General features: G+C 48.9%; 1 protein-coding gene across 2 annotated transcripts in view; it reads left to right on the forward strand.

Moving 5' to 3' along the window:
- Positions 1-19,191, forward strand: part of plxna3 (plexin A3) — a 62,778-nt gene extending 43,587 nt beyond the window's left edge. The window contains exons 12-38 of one of the 2 annotated variants that reach the window (XM_023352830.1): positions 664-778; positions 1,010-1,210; positions 1,833-1,929; positions 2,056-2,246; positions 2,312-2,460; positions 2,621-2,741; positions 2,901-3,037; positions 3,138-3,308; positions 7,247-7,304; positions 7,410-7,529; positions 7,613-7,732; positions 7,808-7,951; positions 9,827-10,061; positions 10,129-10,271; positions 10,377-10,532; positions 11,736-11,836; positions 11,906-11,972; positions 12,104-12,250; positions 13,057-13,216; positions 13,300-13,403; positions 13,574-13,670; positions 13,859-13,936; positions 14,045-14,157; positions 14,989-15,158; positions 15,240-15,452; positions 16,351-16,501; positions 17,126-19,191. In XM_023352830.1, the coding sequence (XP_023208598.1) occupies positions 664-778; positions 1,010-1,210; positions 1,833-1,929; positions 2,056-2,246; positions 2,312-2,460; positions 2,621-2,741; positions 2,901-3,037; positions 3,138-3,308; positions 7,247-7,304; positions 7,410-7,529; positions 7,613-7,732; positions 7,808-7,951; positions 9,827-10,061; positions 10,129-10,271; positions 10,377-10,532; positions 11,736-11,836; positions 11,906-11,972; positions 12,104-12,250; positions 13,057-13,216; positions 13,300-13,403; positions 13,574-13,670; positions 13,859-13,936; positions 14,045-14,157; positions 14,989-15,158; positions 15,240-15,452; positions 16,351-16,501; positions 17,126-17,221 (3,655 nt within the window). In that variant the 3' untranslated portion in view covers positions 17,222-19,191. Of the gene's footprint in view, positions 1-663; positions 779-1,009; positions 1,211-1,832; positions 1,930-2,055; positions 2,247-2,311; positions 2,461-2,620; positions 2,742-2,900; positions 3,038-3,137; positions 3,309-7,246; positions 7,341-7,409; positions 7,530-7,612; positions 7,733-7,807; positions 7,952-9,826; positions 10,062-10,128; positions 10,272-10,376; positions 10,533-11,735; positions 11,837-11,905; positions 11,973-12,103; positions 12,251-13,056; positions 13,217-13,299; positions 13,404-13,573; positions 13,671-13,858; positions 13,937-14,044; positions 14,158-14,988; positions 15,159-15,239; positions 15,453-16,350; positions 16,502-17,125 lie in introns of both variants that reach the window. The other variant, XM_023352777.1, reaches the window with a different exon arrangement.
- Positions 19,192-21,210: the final 2,019 nt, after the last annotated feature.

Below are 21,210 nucleotides of genomic sequence, written 5' to 3' on the forward strand. Positions count from 1 at the left end.
CCACGGCACGCCCAAATGCTATTATTTTTTTAACGTATTTATTTTTCAATAAATAAAATTTAACAAATATATCAAGACAACATCACAGCTATGTTACAAAATTCTAAAATTCTTCAGAGTAACAAATGGATTGTTTTGTCTTTTTAAGATCCAGCTCCATCCTGTCTGTCATTTCCCCTCACTTGTATCGTAAACGCCACTGTAGCCATCACCAAATGTGTTGAACATTTGTTCGTCCATGTTGATGGCTACAGATAAAGACTTGTGGACAGATGCAGGCGAGCTAACGGAGGCTAATGCAGCAATAAGCAATAATATTGCAATAAGCATAATTTGCATAGCAGTTTGAAAAGTGGAGCCATACCTTTGAGCGTTTTCTATCTTCTATGCTTACTTGGTTTACTGAAGTAGCGGCTGCTGACATCGTTACGCTCTAGCTCTGCTATGCTGCGTTCAGGTCAAGCATGGAAAATGCCCCGCTCTTCCTCCATACGGTCACAATGATGCGCTTGGATAATGAAACATTGTACCATTTGATTTTACTTGAATAGATACTCGGTAGTATCAGCAAAATTCGGTCAGTACCAATAAAGGTACCAAATTCGGTACCCATCCTACAGCTGACCCTGCTGGACCAATCAGAGCCTCTCCCTCTCTCCCCAGGTGTACTTCCTGTGTCAGCAGCAGCTTTCCCTGCCTCTGGTGTAAATTTCGCCACATCTGCACCAACAACCTGAAGGACTGCTCCTTCCAGGAGGGCCGGGTCAGCAGCATGGAGGTGAGGTTCTTCTGGGAACATTCTGGAAAAAATGTGGGGACGTTTTGGGAACAGTTTGGGAAGGTTGGGAACAATCAGAGGTTGAATGTGATGTTACCGTGGAAACGGGATCGTGAGGAAAGTTTTGCGATTTGTGGAAACCGGGTCAGTCAGGAGGTTTCAGGATGGACATTTTCTAAACTGGGTCAGAACCAAGACAGAACCCCTTAATCTTAGTATGTGTCTCTGCAGGGCTGTCCCCAGATCCTCCCCACCGCCGACATCCTGGTTCCGGCTGGGATGGTGCGTCCGATCACGCTGCGGGCCCGGAACCTGCCGCAGCCGCAGTCGGGTCAGAAGAACTACGAGTGCGTGTTCAGCATCCAGGGCAAGGTGCAGCGCATCCCCGCCGTGCGCTTCAACTCCTCCTGCATCCAGTGCCAGAACACCTCGGTAAGCGGGCCTGACCCAGGAGGAACCGGTCCGAGCCTGACCCACTGTCCAAGTTCTGCCCGTCGGTAGGGATGAGGCAGGCAGAGTTCTGTTTCCTGGTTCTGGATCTTCAGAGACTGAAAATGTCTCCAGGTGTTCTTTGTTGATTTGTCTGGACCAGTTTGGACTGGCCCTTGTTGGACCCATCCCGGTCCACCGTCTGGACCTCGGTCTTCACCAAGACATGTCTTCTGAGCGACGACACAGATCCGTCTCTTTCTGAGGATGCACACCAAATGTCGTCCGTCTGCTCATTTCCTGTCCTTCATCTCTCTTCCTGTCAGCAAGGCTGCCCCCCTAACACACACACACACACACACTCAGCATGCTGCGCCTGCAGACAGACCCTCAGTGTGTCTTTAATTAAATCTTGGCTCCCGGTGGAAATTGTCCATTTAGCCGTAAACTCCCAGAATTCCTGCTGGCTCCGTCTCCACAACAAAGACCCGTCTCTCAGCTGGAGTGGAACCAGAACCAACTAAATATTGCTGGTTCTGCTCATCCACCTGACTGTAAATGACCATGTGTAATTTTCTGATGTGAAGTCTCGATGTTGAAAGAGGTTCTGGTTCTGGTTCTGCAGTACTGGTATGAAGGAGATGAGGCTGGAGACCTCCAGGTGGACTTCTCCATCGTCTGGGATGAAAACTTCCTGATTGACAAGCCCACCTTCATGAAAGGTATTCCTCCTTCATCATCATTCAGGCAATTATTGGTGATTATTAATCTGGGGGACAATTAATAACCAGAACCACCTCAGTGGGCCAGAGGTCGGTTCTGATTCTGCCTGTTGGACTTCTCCGCAGCTTTGCTGTATAAGTGTGAAGCGCAGCGCTCCAGCTGTGGCCAGTGCCTCAAAGCGCCCCCTGTGTTTGAGTGCGGGTGGTGCGTGGAGAGCAGGAAGTGCCTCCTGCGGCAGCACTGCCCGTCGCCGGAGCAGAACTGGATGCACCACGGCGGCCACAACCTGCGCTGCAGCCACCCGCGCATCTCCAAGGTGGGTCTGCCGCAGCGTTCCCCTCCAGGTTCTGTTGGGCGCTTCTGACCCGCCGTCTCCTGCAGATCGACCCGCTGACGGGACCCCGCGAGGGCGGCACCCGCGTTGCCATTGAGGGCGAGAACCTGGGTCTGCAGGTCAAGGAGATCACCCACATCCAGGTGGCCGGCGTCCGCTGCAACCCGGTGCCATCGCTGTACGTCAGCGCCGAAAGGTCAGTGTGACGAGTCTGGGTCAACAAGCTCGAAAACAGGCTAGCAAAGATGTTAGCCTATTAGCTAGCCTATACTAGCAAACATGCTAAGGAACATGGTAGGAAACATGCTAAAACATGTTATGCAGGCGTACCTCTGACTCTGCCGGGTCGTCTGCAGGATCGTGTGCGACATGGCCGAAGCCCTGCTGCCCCACTCGCCTGGCGGGCCGGTGGAGCTCTGCATCGGTGTGTGCAGCGCCGAGTACCGGACCCTGTCCACCCAGACCTACTCCTTTGTGGTGAGTCTCCACTGGGCCCATTTAGCTTCTCAAATCCAGGTTCCAGTTAGCTTTCCATGTAGCAAGCTCAGTTAGCTTCTTAGGTTTAGAAGACAAAAACTTGGTCACAACTCTGGTCAGAACCACCGATCCGTTAAACTGATTCCTTGGTTTCCTCAGAGCCCAAGCTTCACCCGGATCCGTCCCCTGATGGGGCCCGTCTCCGGAGGAACCCGGCTGACAGTGGTCGGGCGACACCTGGACTCCGGCAGCGGCGTTTCCGTGTTTGTCCACAAGGAGGAATGTCTGTTTGTGAAGTGAGTCCATCGAGGAAGCTTCAGGTTCTTGAGCAGACGGGAAGCCGGCCCAGAAAACCTCCAGACCGCCGGCAGGTTAACGGCGTCTCTCCTCCTGCAGGCGCACCAATCGGGAGGTAGTCTGCATAACACCTGCCTCGCCATCCGGCGCCGGCCCTGCCCCCGTGCGTCTGATGATTGACCGGGCCGAGGTGACCAACGCTGAGGTCAGCTACGGCTACAGCGAAGACCCAACCGTCTCCGGCATCGAGCCCAACTGGACCATCTTCAAGTGAGATCGGTTTCACTGCTGCGCCACAAACACAGCAATCAGGCTGCCTGCTTACAACCACAGACGTCATTAGAGTTTACTGTGGAAAACCAACATGACGGTTTACAACTGGGAAGGAAAACATTCACAATTTAATAATAATAATAATAATAATACATTTTATTTGAAAGGCGCCTTTCTGGCACTCAAGGACACCGTACAGAGAACGAAAAATAGCAAAAACAATAAAATATAGCAATTAAAAGTAGGTAGAATAAATACACAACAATGTATCTATATAAAATCTATATGTAAATCTATGTAAAAATCTATATAAAAATCAAGCAAACCAATTGTGTCATGTTGAAAAGGCAGATCTAAAAAGGTGTGTTTTAAGTTCGGTTTTAAATTTAGGGAATGAATTTATGTTTCTAAGATGAGGTGGTAGTGAGTTCCAGAGTTGGGGGGCAGAGCGACTGAAAGCTCTGCTCCCCATGGTAGTAAGACGGACAGAGGGGACAGACAAATGGATAGAGGAGGATGATCTGAGGGAACGAGAGGGAGTGGCAATATGAATAAGATTGGAAAGATATAGTGGGGAAAGATTGTAAAGAGCCTTAAAAGTATACAGAAGAATTTTGTATTCTATGCGGAACTTGGTAGGCAGCCAATGAAGTCTTTGCAAGGTAGGAGTGATGTGGTGCATGGATGGGGTTTTAGTAATGATACGGGCAGCTGAGTTTTGGACCAGTTGAAGCTTATGAAGAGATTTCTGGGTGAGACCAAACAGAAGGGAGTTGCAATAGTCCAGGCGTGATGTCACAAGACAGTGAACAAGAATGGCAGCGGAATGGGAAGTAAGGGAGGGGCGAAGACGGTTGATGTTGCGTAGATGAAAATAAGCTGAGCGGGTAATATTGTTAATATGAGACTGGAAAGAAAGGCTGCTGTCAAGAATAACACCCAGACTCTTTACCTGAGGGGAGGGGAAAACAGAACAGTTATCAATTTCAAGACTAAAGTTTTTGATTTTGGCCAGATTAGATTTAGTACCAATGAGAAGGACCTCCGTTTTATCACTATTAAGCTTAAGTAGATTAGAGGAGAACCAGGATTTAATTTCAGTCAAGCAATCAGTAAGCGAGGATGGTGGAAGGTTGGAGGCGGGCTTACTGGAAACATAAAGCTGGGTGTCATCCGCATAACAGTGAAAATCAATGTTATATTTACGAAAAATATTACCCAGGGGAAGAAGATAAATAATAAAAAGAAGGGGCCCTAAGACAGAGCCCTGGGGAACTCCTGATGTAACAGAGGAAGGCTGGGAAGAAAAGGTTTTGATCCGAACGAACTGAGTGCGGCAGGAAAGATATGATTTAAACCAGTTTAGAGGAGTCTGAGTGATACCAATGGAAGACAGTCTATTAAGTAGGGTGACATGACAAATAGTGTCAAACGCTGCACTCAAATCAAGTAAGATAAGAATGGACAGCAAGCCAGAGTCAGCTGCCATAAGGAGGTCATTAGTGATTTTTAGGAGAGCTGTTTCTGTACTATGGAGGGGACGAAAACCAGACTGAAACAGTTCATACAGGTTATTGTTGGATAAATAAGTGTGAAGTTGCGATGCTACTATCTTCTCAAGAATTTTAGAGATGAAAGGCAAGTTGGAGATAGGACGAAAATTATTCAGATTGTAGTAATCAGCACCAGGTTTTTTTAAAATAGGAGTTATGGCAGCAATTTTAAACGATGCAGGAACTTTTCCAGTGGAGAGAGAGGAGTGAATAATGGTAGAAATAAGAGGGATTATGGTTGAAGCACAGGCTTTAACCAGGACTGTAGGAAGAGGATCAAGCAGACAAGTGGACGAGTTGGACTTATGTATTAGACTTGTAATTTCTGAAGTTGTTGGGAGCTGGAAGGAGGAGAAGGAATGGGCTGGAGGAGAAAGTTCAAAAACAGAACAGGGGAAGGGTTGTGAGCTGAGTTTCTGGTGAATCTTTAGAATTTTGCTGTCAAAAAATGACATGAGAGAATTACAAAAATCAGTTGAACACAGATATGAAGGTAAAGAGTCCGGGGTTCGAATAATGTTCTTATAAAGTGAGAATATTGACTTGGTGGAACCTTCATTTGAACAGATTAGACCAGTGTAATAGAGGGATTTGGCTTGAGTAATACAGTCCTTATAGTGTACTATGTAATTTTTATAAATGTCTTTATGAATAGCTAGTCCAGTTTTCCGATAGAGCCTGTCATGTTGCCGTCCTTTGGCCTTCATGAGCCGAAGTTCAGGAGTAAACCAGGGGGCAGAACGAGCAAAAGAAACAGATCTGGTTTTTAGCGGAGCAAGAGAGTTGAGTATTGAGTGAAGACCAGTGTTATAATATGAGACCAGGTCGTCAAGAGCAGTTGAATTTAAAGTGGAGTATATGTTGTCCATGAGAGAATTTACACTGGAGGAGAGAGAATTTAAATTAATATCCTTAATGTTACGAAAAGAAATAAGACGGGAAAGCTTAGTGATTGAGAGAGGAAGACAAATGTTAAATGAAAGAAGAAAATGGTCAGTTATGGCAAGTTCATCTGCTTTACAATCAGAAGGGGAAACACCAGAATAACAGACTAGATCCAGGACATGACCCTTGGAATGAGTGGGAAAATTGATGAGCTGCTGGAGACCAAAGCTCTGGAGGCAGGATGAAAAGTCTTTAGTCAGAGGACTATTGCAATCATCCATATGAATATTGAAATCACCCAATATTATAATGTTTGGTGAAAGGATTGACAAGTGAGTAAGAAGAGCAGCAAAGTCATTCACAAAGTCATTATTAGTTTTCGGGGGACGATAGATGGTTGCAATGATGGTGGGGGTAGGTCCAGAAAGCTGACACACAGTTGATTCGAATGAGGAGAAGGTGGGAGCAGACAACGGCGAGACTATCCACTTCTCGCGGTGGATTACCGCGAGACCTCCTCCCCGGCCGGTGCCACGGGGTTGAGAGATGTAAACAAACCCCGGTGGAGTAGAATCGTTAAGCTGAGAGAAGTCATTAGATTGTTGCCAGGTCTCAGTCAAGCATAGAAAGTCAAACTTACGGTCAGTAAGGAGATCCTGGATGAGATGTCCCTTGCCCGTGAGTGAGCGGATGTTAAGCAGACCGAAGTTTACAGAGGAATTATCAGACTTTACAGGAGTGTTAGCTGACCGGGCTAGGCAAGCTAGCACACTGCGGTCAACAACCCTGCTGGGAGCACGCCGGAGACGACGAGAGGTAGACCAGATGGATTTTATGGGTTTCGAGATGTCCTCTTGGGTGTTCCGACGAGACCCGCGGTGGATGTATTTCCGGCGTGGTAAGGGGGTTGCATCCAAGATGAACAGTGAAGCAGGAGGGGGTGTAGGTAGATGAGACCGCAGCCGAAGGAGTTCAGCAGCAGAGTACTGGATCAGACCAGTTACAGGTTGTTGGAAAAGTGCCAGGAGAGTCCAGAGAAGCACAGCCCAGTTATATATCCTGCTAGTTAGCATTGTAGAGAGGAGTCGGCGGCCAAGATAGGTGTACAGCAACAAGTAAGATAGTGTTGTCAAAATCAGCGATTTTGCTGAACAGACAGAAGTTAGTCAGCCTGATTAGCGCAATTGCATAGTCCAAATTAGGTCATAAGACCATAAACTAAGTTAATTATATCGGCGAGCAGCGGCAGCAAGTCGCGCCAGCGTTCACTCTAAAACCGGAAGTCACAACAAGTAGGACAAGATGAACAGTTTAAACAGATAAAAAACTGAAAAGTGCGGTGTGCAAAAGTTAGATGTTAGGAACATCTGGACCAATCAGGGCTCTGGTGGAGCTGATCATTAATCAATGTCCGGTTGTAGATCCAAAGCCAGGAGCTGAGCCATCAGAACCAGAACCGAACCAGAACCCTGACCCCATCCCTGTGTGTTTGTCCAGCGGCAGCACGCTGATCACGGTGACCGGAACCAACCTGCAGACCATCCAGGAGCCAAAGGTCAGGGCCAAGTACGGCGGCGTGGAGACCAGCAATGTAAGACACCGGCTGGAGCTCCGCCTCCTCTTCATCCTTCGTCCTCTTCATCCTCCTCTTCCTCTGCAGTACTGCACCGTGGTCAACGACAGCACCATGACCTGCCTGGCTCCCGGCCTTGTCTACAACAAGCCCGACCAGCCAGAGGGGGCGCTGCGGCCCGATGAGTTCGGCTTCATTTTGGACCAGGTACCGGCTGGGTTCTGATGTGGTTCCGACTAGATTCTGTGTGTGGACTCCATGCCAGCTCTCTCTCTCCTCCACCTGTCCAGGTGTCGTCTCTGCTAGTCCTGAACTCCACCCCTTTCACCCACTACCCCAACCCGACCTTCGACCCGCTCGGCCCCGCCGGGATCCTGGAGGTCAAGCCGGGCTCCCCCATCATCCTGAAGGTCAGAGGTCACGGGGGCGACGCGCGAGGCGTGGCGGCGCTTACCTGCGGCTTACCAGGTGTGTTCTGGTTCCAGGGGAAGAACCTGATCCCGCCGGCGCCCGGCAACGCCCGGCTGAACTACACCGTCCTCATCGGAGAATCGCCCTGCCTGCTCACCGTCTCCGAGAACCAGCTGCTCTGCGACTCGCCGGACCTGACTGGGGAGCAGCGGGTCGCGGTGAGTCCTGACTGGTTCTGATCGGTCCGCCCAGGACGAGGACCGACTGTTCCCACACGGGACAGTGCGGCTCCGTCCGGACGGGCCCATCTGGAGCTTTTGGGAACGTTCCTGATGCGTCGCAGGTTCAGTTGGGACCAGTTCTCTTTGAACTGGGACCGGTTCCTCACCAGCTCCTGCTGGTTTTCCTCTGTGGCGCTGGGACCAGTTTGGAGCTCCAGGATGAGAATCTGCAGACGCTAATCAACCATCATCATCACGGCATCCCATATTTACACAAATGCTCCACGTTGAGTTTAGCCTGAAACGTCGCGCCGCAAAATCACTTCACACAGTCAGGAGCCGACCCGCAGCATGAAGCAGGTCGGTCCTTCATCGGAGGAGGAAGAGGAGGGAGCTGTAAAAGTGAAAGTCGTTAGCTGCAGCCACAAGTGAGGCTAATTGGCGCTAATGAAGCTAATTGGAGTTAATGAAGCTAATTGGGGCTAATGAGGGCTGCACAGTGGCGCAGTTGGTAGCGCTGTTGCCTTGCAGCAAGAAGGTCCTGGGTTCGATTCCCGGCCGGGGTCTTTCTGCATGGAGTTTCCATGTTCTCCCTGTGCATGCGTGGGTTCTCTCCGGGTTCTCCGGCTTCCTCCCAAAGTCCAAAAACATGACTGTCAGGTTAATTGGTCTCTCTAAATTCTCCCTAGGTGTGTGTGTGAGTGTGTGTGTGTGTGTGTGTATGGTTGTTTGTCCTGTCTGTCTCTGTGTTGCCCTGCGACAGACTGGCGACCTGTCCAGGGTGACCCCGCCTCTCGCCCGAAACGTAGCTGGAGAGGCAGCAGCAACCCTCCCGACCCCATTAGGGACAAAGGTGAACAGAAAATGGATGGATGAAGTTATTGGAGCTAAGGATGCTATTGAAGTTAATTGCGGTGACGTCAGAACCTCGCCAGATGAATTTTCCATCAGACGACAGAACGCAGTTTCAACGTCTCAATAAGATCCAGAAAACCACGGTAGTTATTATAGAGCTGCAGATTCCAGATTGTGAACCTGAAGTCAGGCTTCGCTAGCAGCTATTATTAACATCATTGATTATTAAACGCCGTTATTAACTCATCAGTTTGTTCATCAGTTTGTTCAAACTGGATCAATATTCACTCTGCAAACAGGAAACACTTTAATTAGAGCTGAGATGGAGACTCACCTGAACACCAGCAGGAGCGCAGTGTGTGTGTGTGTGTTTTATAAACTGTAAAACTCCGTCAATCTTTCATATGTCATTAATTATGTGAATATTTATTTTACATTTTTTATCCAAAGAGAATTTAATAGTTAAAGCAAACAGCATGTTTATATTTTGTTCTAGTTATTGTTTTTAATCTTGTTTCTTTTCGTCTCATTACTGCATGAGTGATTTTTTTCCCAGTTATTAGCCGAAAATATACATAACATAACTGAGGAATATACTTATAGGTATAATAATAACACATGAATGCAATGCATCATATGTACACGTATCATATGGTAATATATATACATGCATATTAATCAAGATATATTATTAATACTTTGAACAAGATTATGTTTAAAAACATAATTTGTGGTGGTGCAGGCGTTAAGCACAGTGCACATATGGAGGCCTCAGTCCTCGACGCGGCCGTCGCAGGTTTGATTCCCGGCCTGGTGACCTTTGCTGCGCGTCTCTCATTACCCTCTTTCCTGTCAATTCACTATCAAATAAAGGCCACTAGAGCCAATAAAAAGCAAAAACATTTATTTAAAATATTTCCATAAAATGAATTATGGAACATAATTCTTTTTTTTTTTTTTTACAGCCAAACCTCTGGTCACATGACCCTTGACCCTAACCTGAGTGTCCTCTTGTAGATCCAGGTGGGCGGTCTGGAGTACTTCCCGGGGATTCTCCACATTTACTCCGACAACACGCTGACGCTGCCCGCCATCATTGGCATCGGAGCGGGCGGCGGCGTTCTGCTCATCGCCATCATCGCCGTGCTCATCGCCTACAAGAGGAAGACCCGAGACGCCGACCGGACGCTGAAGCGCCTCCAGCTGCAGATGGACAACTTGGAGAGCCGGGTGGCGCTAGAGTGCAAAGAGGGTGGGTGGTCGCTTGGCTCCATCGCCCTCGGTCCGCTCATGAATATAACTTCCTGTCCGTCCCGCAGCCTTCGCCGAACTGCAAACCGACATCCAGGAGCTGACCAACGACATGGATGGAGTCAAGATCCCCTTCCTGGAGTATCGGACCTACACCATGAGGGTCATGTTCCCCGGCATAGAGGAGCACCCGGTGCTCAAGGAGCTCGACGTACGTACAACCGCCGGTTCGGCCCAAACCCACGCTTCGGCCGAGCCTCGGATCCCAGACGGTCCTGACATGAACCCGGCCGGTAACGGTACTCTCTCCCTGCAGTCTCCTGCCAACGTGGAGAAAGCTCTGCGTCTCTTCAGCCAGCTGCTCAACAACAAGATGTTCCTGCTCAGCTTCATCCACACGCTGGAGGCCCAGAGGTCCTTCTCCATGCGGGACCGAGGGAATGTCGCCTCCCTGCTGATGGCCGCTCTGCAGGTACCGACCCGAAAGTCTGGTACCGGCCCAAAGTTCTGATGCCGCCCCAAAGGTCTGGGACTGGCTCTGCTTAGAGCTGAAATAAATTAGAATTATCAATTCAAATTCTTCTTTGTTCTGCTTTGCTTCCATCTCTGTGCCACAATCTGCAGAGGTCTCATGTCGCCCCTAACAACATAACGCCCTGGGTGGTTGCTCATGTGGCCCATGTCAGAAACCACCGTCTGAACCATTAAACATAGCAATCATGACAACGCACTAACGGTAAACAGTCAACTACTGTATGAACACTGTCCAAGGAGCAACTAGCAAGAAATAACCAGGCACAAGGAGAACCGTGACTGCTGTCGCTCTGTCTCCTGCATGAAACCAGGCAGCACAGATGATAGGTGACAAAAATAATCAAAGAGCAATGAACATTCTCTTTGTGATTTTACATTCTTTTATTTTATTTATTCAATGATTAATTAAATATATATTCTTAATAAAATAGAATAAGAGTAGCTGTTGCAGTGCACCAGAGCATTACAAGAACAAAGAACGGCTCTCAGTGAGGCTCCAGTTCTATCGTTCACAGTAAAGAGTTCAGAAGAATCAGATCGTTCATGAACATCACATCGCTATATTACAGACTTTATCACAACATGTGCAACACGTCAGTCAACAACAAGCGCAGTAAGTGAGCAACTTATGTGTCCCTGTACAGCATCACCTCACAGAGCTCAACTTTCTTTTCAGCTTCTTTGGACAGAGTCCCCCTATCTCTGAAAGCGAAGCGCTGCTGAATTTACACGTCATTACATGCTGTCTTATGATTTATGTAGGGAAATTTATTACAGATGATTAGATGGACATCTTCTCCCGCTCCAAGAAAACTGTGCGTGTCTCAGAGCGCCGCAAACGAGAACGAAACACAAACACGTAATTAGGAAGTCGCTTTATTGCTTGGCGCAATGTATGTTTAGCATCCAGCGAAAACAAAGATGTTGGCAAATAAACTGGACAATATGGTGGCAATTCAGGGACATTTCCACAGTTTTGGCCTTGAAGTAAAATCCAGAGTTCTCAACGACCAAGACCGGTCTCAGGTACTACGACACTAGCTGAACCACAGAGGACCGACCACAGAACCCTGAGGGACGCCGTACATAATTCAGTCCCAGACTATGATTCTGGCCTGTGACCTCCGACCTGTCTCCTCAGGGTCGGATGGAGTACGCCACGGTGGTGCTGAAGCAGCTGTTGGCAGATCTGATAGAGAAGAACCTGGAGAACCGGAACCACCCCAAGCTGCTCCTCAGGAGGTTCGCTCTGGCGCCCACACCACCACACCAAGTCGGTTCCTATGTGACCTTTGACCTCTATCTCTTTAGAACAGAGTCTGTTGCTGAGAAAATGCTGACCAACTGGTTCACCTTCCTGCTGCATCGCTTCCTGAAGGTAACCCCGCCCCCCGGGCTGCCGGCCAATCAGATCACTGCTGTGGCGGACGAGCAGAGGAGGAGAGTTGGACGCTGATGGGCCTGTGGCCCCCACCCCGTATGTCTTCCCTCCCCACTTTGTCCCCCCAGGAGTGCGCCGGGGAGCCGCTCTTCATGCTCTACTGCGCCATCAAGCAGCAGATGGAGAAAGGGCCGATCGACGCCATCACAGGAGAGGCGCGCTATTCTCTGAGCGAAGACAAGCTGATCCGGCAGCAGATTGACTACAAGCAGCTGGTAAAGGTTCTGGTTCTGGTTCCCAGTGGAGCTGAGGGTCCACCTTTCAGAACCGAACCTTTGAATCTCAATAGTTTTACTATTTACTGAATCCAGCCTGGATAGCTGAGCCGTTTCCATAGCAACGGGTTTCCCATTCGGATTAGGAGCAGACTGAAGGTTCAGTGCTTCTCCATTAACAAGGAACCGGTACAGAACTGATCCGGAACCAATCCGAAAATCGCCAGAAAGACAAGAGCTCACAAAAAAACCCAGGTGTTCAGAACCGAGCTAACGGGCCCAGCTGGTCGCGGGCCGGTTCTCTCGGTAGAGTCGGTCTTCGGTTGTCCTGGTTCCGTTCCCAGTTGATGTATTTTGGATATTTAAAACGTTTTCCAGTTCAATGATCTTCAGAACGCTGACAGGATTTTCCCTTTAGCATATTATCATTTATCGCAATGAATCCTGGGAAAATCCAGATCGACGCGTTATCAGGTCTGCCTGATGCAGAGCCTTGGACAGTCTGCCGGTCCAATCAGAACCTAGAACACATTACTCTGAAATGTTGCATGACTCCCAGTGATCCCGTCACTAGTTCTGACCCGGCATTCTGGTTTTAGAGCCTTCAACCAGAACCCAGTCCTCTCTGGTTGCTGATCCCAGATCTGGGACAGAACCGGGTCAGAACTGAGTCAGACATCAGGCTGGGGTCCCACTGGGCTCCTTAACTGGACCTTTAGAGTTTCCAGGCAGCAGGCCAGATCCAGAGATGTTCTGCTGCTGGTTCTGGAGCAGGAGTTTGTAGAAACGGAGCATCTCTTCCTCAGACGCTGATGTGCATCCCTCCGGAGGGCGAAGCCGGAACCGAGGTACCGGTGAAGGTTCTGAACTGCGACACGGTGACCCAGGTCAAAGACAAGCTGCTGGACGCTGTCTACAAAGGAATCCCGTTCTCTCAGCGGCCGCAGGCCGACGACATGGACCTTGGTACCGCACCGCCACGCAGCCCGGTTCTGGTGGCCCCGTCTGACCTGTTCTGACCCGTTCTGTTAATGGTTCTGTGTTCTCAGAATGGCGGCAGGGCCGGCTGACCCGGATCATCCTGCAGGACGAAGATGTGACGACCAAGATAGAGAGTGACTGGAAAAGGCTGAACACGTTGGCTCACTACCAGGTACGGAACCGGGCCCACCACAACCGGGTCAGAGGATTGTACTGGTACATGTTGTGCCGAGTTAAAGAGAACCGGGTCCAGATCAGGTCCGGTTCTTGCTCAGAGAGTCTTGTTGGCGGAAACTGGCCGGTGAAGCGGGTCGTCAACTGATGTGTGGTTCTGGTTGCTAGGTAACAGACGGCTCGCTGGTGGCGCTGGTCCAGAAGCAGGTTTCTGCCTACAACATCGCCAACTCCTTCACCTTCACCAGATCCCTCAGCAGATACGGTGAGCCGGACCGGTCGCTGCAGTCGGGTTTAACAGGTCGGCTTCAGCTACAGAGTCCAGATCCAGGACTTCTGCCTTACCAGTCCTTAATACCAGTTCACTGTGGAGAAAACCGAATGCTTCCAGACTGATTGTAGTTTTATTTACCATAAATATTTTGGTTCACATCTGTTCGTCTCCGCCATCAGAGTCCTTACTGCGGACGTCCAGCAGTCCCGACAGCTTGAGATCCAGAGCTCCAATGATCACCCCAGACCAGGAGACAGGTACTGCAGAAACATCTGAGATCATCATGGGTGTTTGTAGGTGCCAGTTCTGACTCAGTAGAGATCCGGATTGGCCTCTGGTGACGCTCCATCATTGTCTGTTTGCAGGAACTAAACTCTGGCACCTGGTGAAGAACCATGAGCACAGCGACCAGAGAGAAGGAGACCGGGGCAGCAAGATGGTCTCTGAGATCTACCTGACCAGACTGCTGGCCACCAAGGTAATGCCTTAAAACAGACTGCTGGTCACCAAGGTAACACTGTAAGACATGATCATCAGAGTTTGTGTAAGATCCAGAGTTAGGATTAGAGAAGAGTTCTTGGCTCTTTTGCAGAAGCTATGCCACATAGTCGGAAAGTCTTGCCAAAGACTTGCAGTGGAGTCTTTGGTCCCACTGGAACGAGTCGGACCCAGGAATCTCCACAGAGATTATTTGGGCTAGTTGTGACTCAAGATCCACCTGAGATGCTCCAGTTCAGGAAAACAAGAAGAAGGGAATAAGAAGATGGGTAGACTGTGGTCCGAGTATTGATCGCTCTGCAAGCTGTAGATCAGGGGTCTCAAACTCCAGTCCTCAAGGGCCACAGTCCTGCTACCTTTAGATGTGCCTCTGCTGCAGCACCTGAATAGAATAATTAGGTCATTAAGGCTCTGGAGAACTGATGTACACAAGGAGGAAGTAATTAAGCCAATTTCATTCCGGCGTTTTGTACCTGTGGCACATCTAAAAACTGCAGGACAGCGACTGGAGGACTGGAGTTTGAGACCCCTGCTGTAGATGCTTCATCTGATTTGACTTTTAGAACTTGGATTTGATTTACTTAAGGGTTCCTGTCGTTATTTAAAAGAACAGATGGTTTTTCCTCTAGTTTCTGGAGACACAGAAGCTTTCCTAAGAACCCACCAAAACACAAAAACTGCCTGGGTATCATGAACTTGTCTGTATTCATTTTTTTCTTAGTCTGTTTGTTAGATTTATTTTGACTTTTGATGTCAAATATTGCATTATCGTTCTGACTCTTAAATTATACATTGGTCCTTCCACCACCAGGGGACGCTGCAGAAGTTTGTGGATGACCTTTTTGAGACTGTGTTCAGCACAGCCCATCGTGGCTCTGCACTGCCGCTGGCGATTAAATACATGTTCGACTTTTTGGACGAGCAGGCCGACAAACGGTCAATCACCGACCCAGATGTCCGGCACACCTGGAAGAGCAACTGGTGAGCCAAGACCCCATGAATTTTGTCCTTGCACATCTTGCTAGGACCGGTCTGAATAAGTCTCTTCTGTGCGGTGTGCAGTCTTCCTCTCAGGTTCTGGGTCAACGTCATTAAGAATCCACAGTTCGTCTTCGACATCCATAAGAGCAGCATCACAGACGCCTGCCTGTCGGTTGTGGCGCAGACCTTCATGGACTCGTGCTCAACGTCCGAACATCGGCTCGGCAAAGACTCGCCGTCCAACAAGCTGCTCTATGCTAAAGACATCCCCAACTACAAAAGCTGGGTGGAGAGGTAGAAAAGCAGTTACCTTGGTCGTCTCTGTCTCTGGGGTTTTCACATGTTTCACAGCCCAAACTTTAGAAGAATTAGATGAAACACTTCATTGATAGTTTCTCCATAACGACCAGATGAGACGTGAGTTTAGGTAACAAACCATCAGAGGTCACCAGATGGGTCATGTACACATTTAGTTTCTTTTTTATTGAAACAACATTGTCAACATTGGCTTTACTTTCACCATTAGCCTTTATTGTTCTTGTATAAAGAAGCACGTTTGAGTACAGCCCATCCAAAGAACAATAAAACATGGGTAGACAGGTTCCTGAGGCTGCAGCCATCATCGAGGCGCTGCCCTTTCATTAGGCCAGAATAATAATCCTGCTGGACAAACACCCGGTCCACGGTGCTTCCAGCTGCATGGGTTCCATCGGACCAGATGGCTCTGCTTTGACCGGTCTTGTTGAGAAAATTTGGTCAACTGCGCTGAAAGACCAGCTGACCAGATCCATAATTTACAATTTGGAGGTCATGCTAAAAGATGCCCCGAAAAAGATAGCAAAGAGCAAAAGCAGCGCAGATGGGAGAGGCAGGAGAGAGAAAAGTGCCCACCTTCACTGGGGGCAGGAAGAGACTTTGAGACTTGTTTCAGCAGTTTTTCAGATCAGACTTCAAACCATAGTGGTCTAATATTTGGAAGCTGCTGATTATTGTTGGGTTTTTGTAGATTTCATTGGAAAATGTGGCGTCTTAAAAGAAATTCACCGTTACTTTCAGAATCTCAAAACAGACCCGTCTTATGATTGGTCCACAAATCCTCAAAGGCATTTGAAAAGTCTAAAATTGTTCAGTCCAGAACCAGAAGCTGGTGTTTGGGTTCCGGATGGGTCTCACCTGTCTGTCTGTCATGAAGGTACTACAGGGACATCTCCAAGATGCCCAGCATCAGCGATCAGGACATGGACGCCTACCTGGTGGAGCAGTCCCGTCTGCATGGCAACGAGTTCAACACACTGAGCGCGCTCAATGAACTCTACTTCTACATCAACAAGTACAAGGAAGAGGTGAGGCTGTTCTTTCCTTCTCCTGGAGTTCTTGGTTTCACAGCTTTTCCTGAAACACTTCAGTTCCATGATTGTACTTTCCAAAAAGAAAGTACAATGTAGATGTAGAGGCTTTTGGTCTCCTGCCAAAACTTCCTTAAAGAGCCTGATGTGTCACCTGCAGCAGAAAGACGCGAGTTCAGGAACGTGTGGAGCTCCTCAGGGTGGCATACTTGGGTCCATTCCGCTCTGTGTTCACAGCTCAGGACTTCCCTCCAGGCTTTTCCTGCTTTCATCCAGAGGAAATATCAAGGCGTCTCCAGAAGGACCAGTTTGGATGTTTTTATCTGCTCCTGGATATTTTAGAAGCTGAGTTACAACTAGTTTTGAAAAGATAAGAGTGAATATTTTAATAACTAAAGCCGGTTATACATTACTTTATATCTAAATGATGTCCAGTTTTCTTCACTGGGCCTCAAGGCTCCAGTAATCAGGATTTTAAACCGGGTCAAACAGAACCAGAACCGACTCTGATGCCTCCTGACACAATCACAGTGTTGAATCAGGAGATGGTTGGTCCACCATGTTGGACCCTCTAACCCTCTGTCCTTCTGTCTTTGTCTCTCCGTCCCTCTGCGTCTCCAGATCCTGACGGCGTTGGACCGGGACGGTTACTGTCGGAAACACAAGCTGAGACACAAACTGGACCAAGCCATCAACCTGATGTCCGGCAGCAGCTGAGAGCCGGACCGATGAGGGGGCGGGGCTTGGGCGGGATGAGGTTCTGCTGAACGGCCGGACCGGGCCGAATCACCAGCAGTCAATCTGTCAATTGATTTATTGGTCAGATGGATTGATTGGACCCAGAACCCAGCGGAGCAGAACCTTTCCTGAGACTCATGGAGCCAACAGGACCTCAACAGGCTCTACAGCAGAACCGGGTCTGTTGGGATCGGAACCGCTACAGACTGAGCTCAGAATGTAAAGTGAAGGGTAACAGAAGCCTGTCCCGGCCCTCCAGATCAGAACCGGGGTTCATCTGGACCTCACAGCGATCCGGTTCTGATCCAGAACGAGTATCGGATTCTGGACAGTTTGAAGCTTTAATAAAGGAGGCGGAGCCAAAACGAACGTCAGGTGTCGGTTCTGTTCCGGTTCTGTGAACAATCAGCGCAGCACACTGAGCCCGATCGCTCCCCGGCCCCGCCCCTGGCCCCGCCCCTGGCTCCTCATTGGCCAGTCCGCTGGCCGGGAGGACGCACTGCCTGACCAACCAGACTGTGGACAGAACCTCTGAATACATTCCAGCACAGCGACGCCGTCCGGGTCAGTACCAGAACCACCTGGGATCTGGACCTGATCCGGACTGGACACACAGCCACGCTAACGGCGCCGATGGGGAAATACTGTGCAGAGCTACAAATCTAGTGCCATGCAAAGACAGGACCAGAACTCCCTGGACAGGACTAGGACCAAATCCAGTCCAGAACCAAGAGAGTGGAGCTGAACCGGGCTGGACTCCTAGAACTTTTGAGACTCGTGGCCATAATTGTAAAGAAGAAAAAAATGAAGATCAAATGATAAAATCTAAAAAATGTTCAAATGTAATCAGAACCTTTTGGACTTTACCGACCAGAACTTGTATAAAGCTGAACGCTACATCTGAGTCTGATGGTACCGACAGGCCCAGGACCCTGCAGACTGGCCCGGACCGAGTCACAACAATCCTGCTCTGCAGATCCAAATGGGCTTTTTGGTACTTTTTTAACGAGCGGAACCGGAGCTCAGCGGGTTTGATGGCTCGATCCGAGGACCAGGTTTGGACCGCCTGAGACTCGGCAGGAAACGCTCCATCTGTGTTCTGGAACATTCACACATCACAGCGCTGGTTCTGGCCCGCTCAGAGGTCCGGTTCCTCTCCGACGTCAGATAGCACAGCCGGTTCTACCAGAATCTGGTTCCGGTTCTGTTCCAGTTGAATAATTTCCACTAGGGTCAGAAACCCAGTGGACTTCCTCCCTTCAGGTCCGGTTCCACATCGAGTTTCAGAACCGATGCTTGGGAAAAAAAGATGAAAATTTAAACGAAAGTTTCCATTAATGTTTAATTTATTAGGATGATGATAAATGTTGGAGTTTAAGTTCGTTTGCAGCAGCTACTGCCACCTGGTGGTCGGGTTGGGAACAGCAGCTGCAGACGGCTACAGGTGGAGCAGGTGACCTCTGACCTCTGCGGGGCCGTAGCCTCCAGGTGCTTGGCGTGAAATGTTGCAGCTCGGCTGAAGCCGTTTAATCTGTGTGGGCTCAAAAGGACCAGATAGAGGGCGGGTTCTGCGTTGTTTCGGTAGCAGAGGTTGGGTTCTGAAGCCACTAGCGTACCAGCACCACTGTTCGCCCCCCACTGGGTGTCTGAGCAGACCAAACCAGCCAGTCACTGATCAGATCTGTAGCTCCACCCACTTCCTGTTCTTCTCCGCCTAAACCAGCAAATTGTGATCTGAGATCAGATCCACAGCTGAAGACCTGATGGAGGAAAGGAGGATGAATGGATGGATGCAGCTTCTCAGAGATCTTCCTCCACCAAACTTCTCAGCTTCCTGCTGAACTTCACGAAGGAAACGTTCTGTCTCCTTGGTAATGGACCTTACCAGAGGGGCCGCGTTTCATTGGCTGATGCCCATTCTACGTGGCCGTCTCACAAACACACTTAGCTTCCCGTTAGCTAAGTGCAGCATAAAGGCAGAACTGATACAACTTCTACACCTTGAAGCCTGTCTGCTACAGTCTGACGTTAGCTAAACAGATCAATATCCAATGTGTCTGTATCTGACATACACTAAAGATTTTATTTTAGCAGAAAAGGCTTTGGACTAAACTGTTGCTCCTGTTAGCCACGTTAGCACCAAGTACAGCTAGTCAGTCAACCATCACTGTGTTCAGGGAAGCGCTGATTAATAATCGATAAATAAATATCAAGCCTGGAAACTTGATACCGTAACGGACTGAATGTTATGTTTTTAACGTAATCTTTGCTTGTCTTGCGGGGCGCAGGCGGTTGCCACGGTAACAGGTGAGCTTAAACTACAAAGAGAGAGAGTAAAAAGGTAGGAGTGGTTTTGAGTTGATCACCTGTTCAGGTTATTTTACCTTTGTTTCCCTTTGCTGTGGCTCATTACAGCCGCTGTAGTTTCTAAACGTTGGACTAATTACCTCGTTAGTTTGTGAGTTTACGTCATTCACAACAAACATCAAACAGAACAAATATATTTCATAAAATTTTAACAAACAAATGGCTTCTACCGCGGTAATTATGTGAAATTAAATGAATTATATCCCAACTTCAGAAGATTTGCCTTTACCTTTACAGAGCTCTTTGGTTCCTCCTATCAGGCTGTAGCTTCTCATATTGAGGTCAAAGTTCAGATCTACCATAACTGACTGACACCTGCTGGCCTCAGGTTTGTAACCAGCTTGTGACTGAGAAACCAGTAACCTGCTCCCAGTTGATGACATGAACTTGTTAGTTCCTCTGTCCATTTAGTAGCTGATATATTGTGAAAATCCGCTAGAAATGACGCACTAATCAGTCATGTTTACATAGAAACAACCAGGCTTTGTTTGTGAGACTTGCGGTCACGTGGGTCGGTTGTGGGCGGAGCTTGGTAAGGTCCATGAGCTAACCAATCATGAGCCTCTTTTCATAAGCAGATTTCAAAGCAGATCAGTGATTCGCTGGGATTCCAATCTCGGAGGGTCGTGTCTAATTCCTGGAGTCTACACCGGGGGCTTCCAGATTTTATGCATCCTTGCTCCAACACACCACTACCAATGAATGGCCCACTACCGGATTGGTACCGGGAATTAGACCCGGCCCGAGTCGCACAGCCACACAGTGGTGGGATATTTATTATTTTAATTTATTTTTGTGATGGATTTTATTTATTGTGGGAGGATGGAGACATTTGTCAGCAGCGATCTCGTGTCCGACCTGGGGGACGGACCGCCATCATGTCCAGAACCGCTTGGACTCTTCGTCCTGACGAAGAGGAGGGTGGAGCCAGCAGAGGTGATCTGAACACCTGAGCAGACCATGCCTGGTGTCTCGGGTCAGGGAAAGGTCAACCGGCGCAGCTTTCAGGCTCCGCCCCCTCCTCTGCTGTGCTGCAGCACTGCCTTTGATTGGTCGATTTCCCTCAGGTGAACTCTGACATCAGAAGCTCCTCCTCTCCTATTTCAGCCAGCTGACCTGGCTGCTGTGATGTCATTGATCAGGTGACGTGGTTCTAGCACCTGATCGGCCTCCTGCAGGTCACAGCGCCACCGTCAGGCCATCCATCGCTCCTCCTGGGAACGTCTTTATTCCCCGAGGAGCAGCCAAGTCCAGGAAGTAGTCGGGGCCCATCTTTGGTTCCATTTGCCATTGCCTTGTTTTTCTTGTGGTTTTGCTGATTTGAACATCGATGCCTCGTAATGGCCACCGTCTGTTTTTCTATCATTGCCTTCTGCTCAGTTTGTATATTTGTGTGATTTCACTAAATGTAAGGAAGAAAATTGTCTGGTTGTTTCTGTTTTTACAAGAAGAAGATCACATGACTTTAGCCCCTCCCACCAAGGGCTCTGGCTAATTAATGGAGACCAATGCCGTCCATTAACTAGCCAGAGCCCCTGGTTGTTCGGCAGTTTTTGAGGTCCGGGTTCTGGAGGCAGAAGAACTGAACCAACGCATCAAGA

The sequence above is a fragment of the Xiphophorus maculatus genome, chromosome 1 (assembly GCF_002775205.1).
Source record: "Xiphophorus maculatus strain JP 163 A chromosome 1, X_maculatus-5.0-male, whole genome shotgun sequence".
Taxonomy (NCBI): domain Eukaryota; kingdom Metazoa; phylum Chordata; class Actinopteri; order Cyprinodontiformes; family Poeciliidae; genus Xiphophorus; species Xiphophorus maculatus.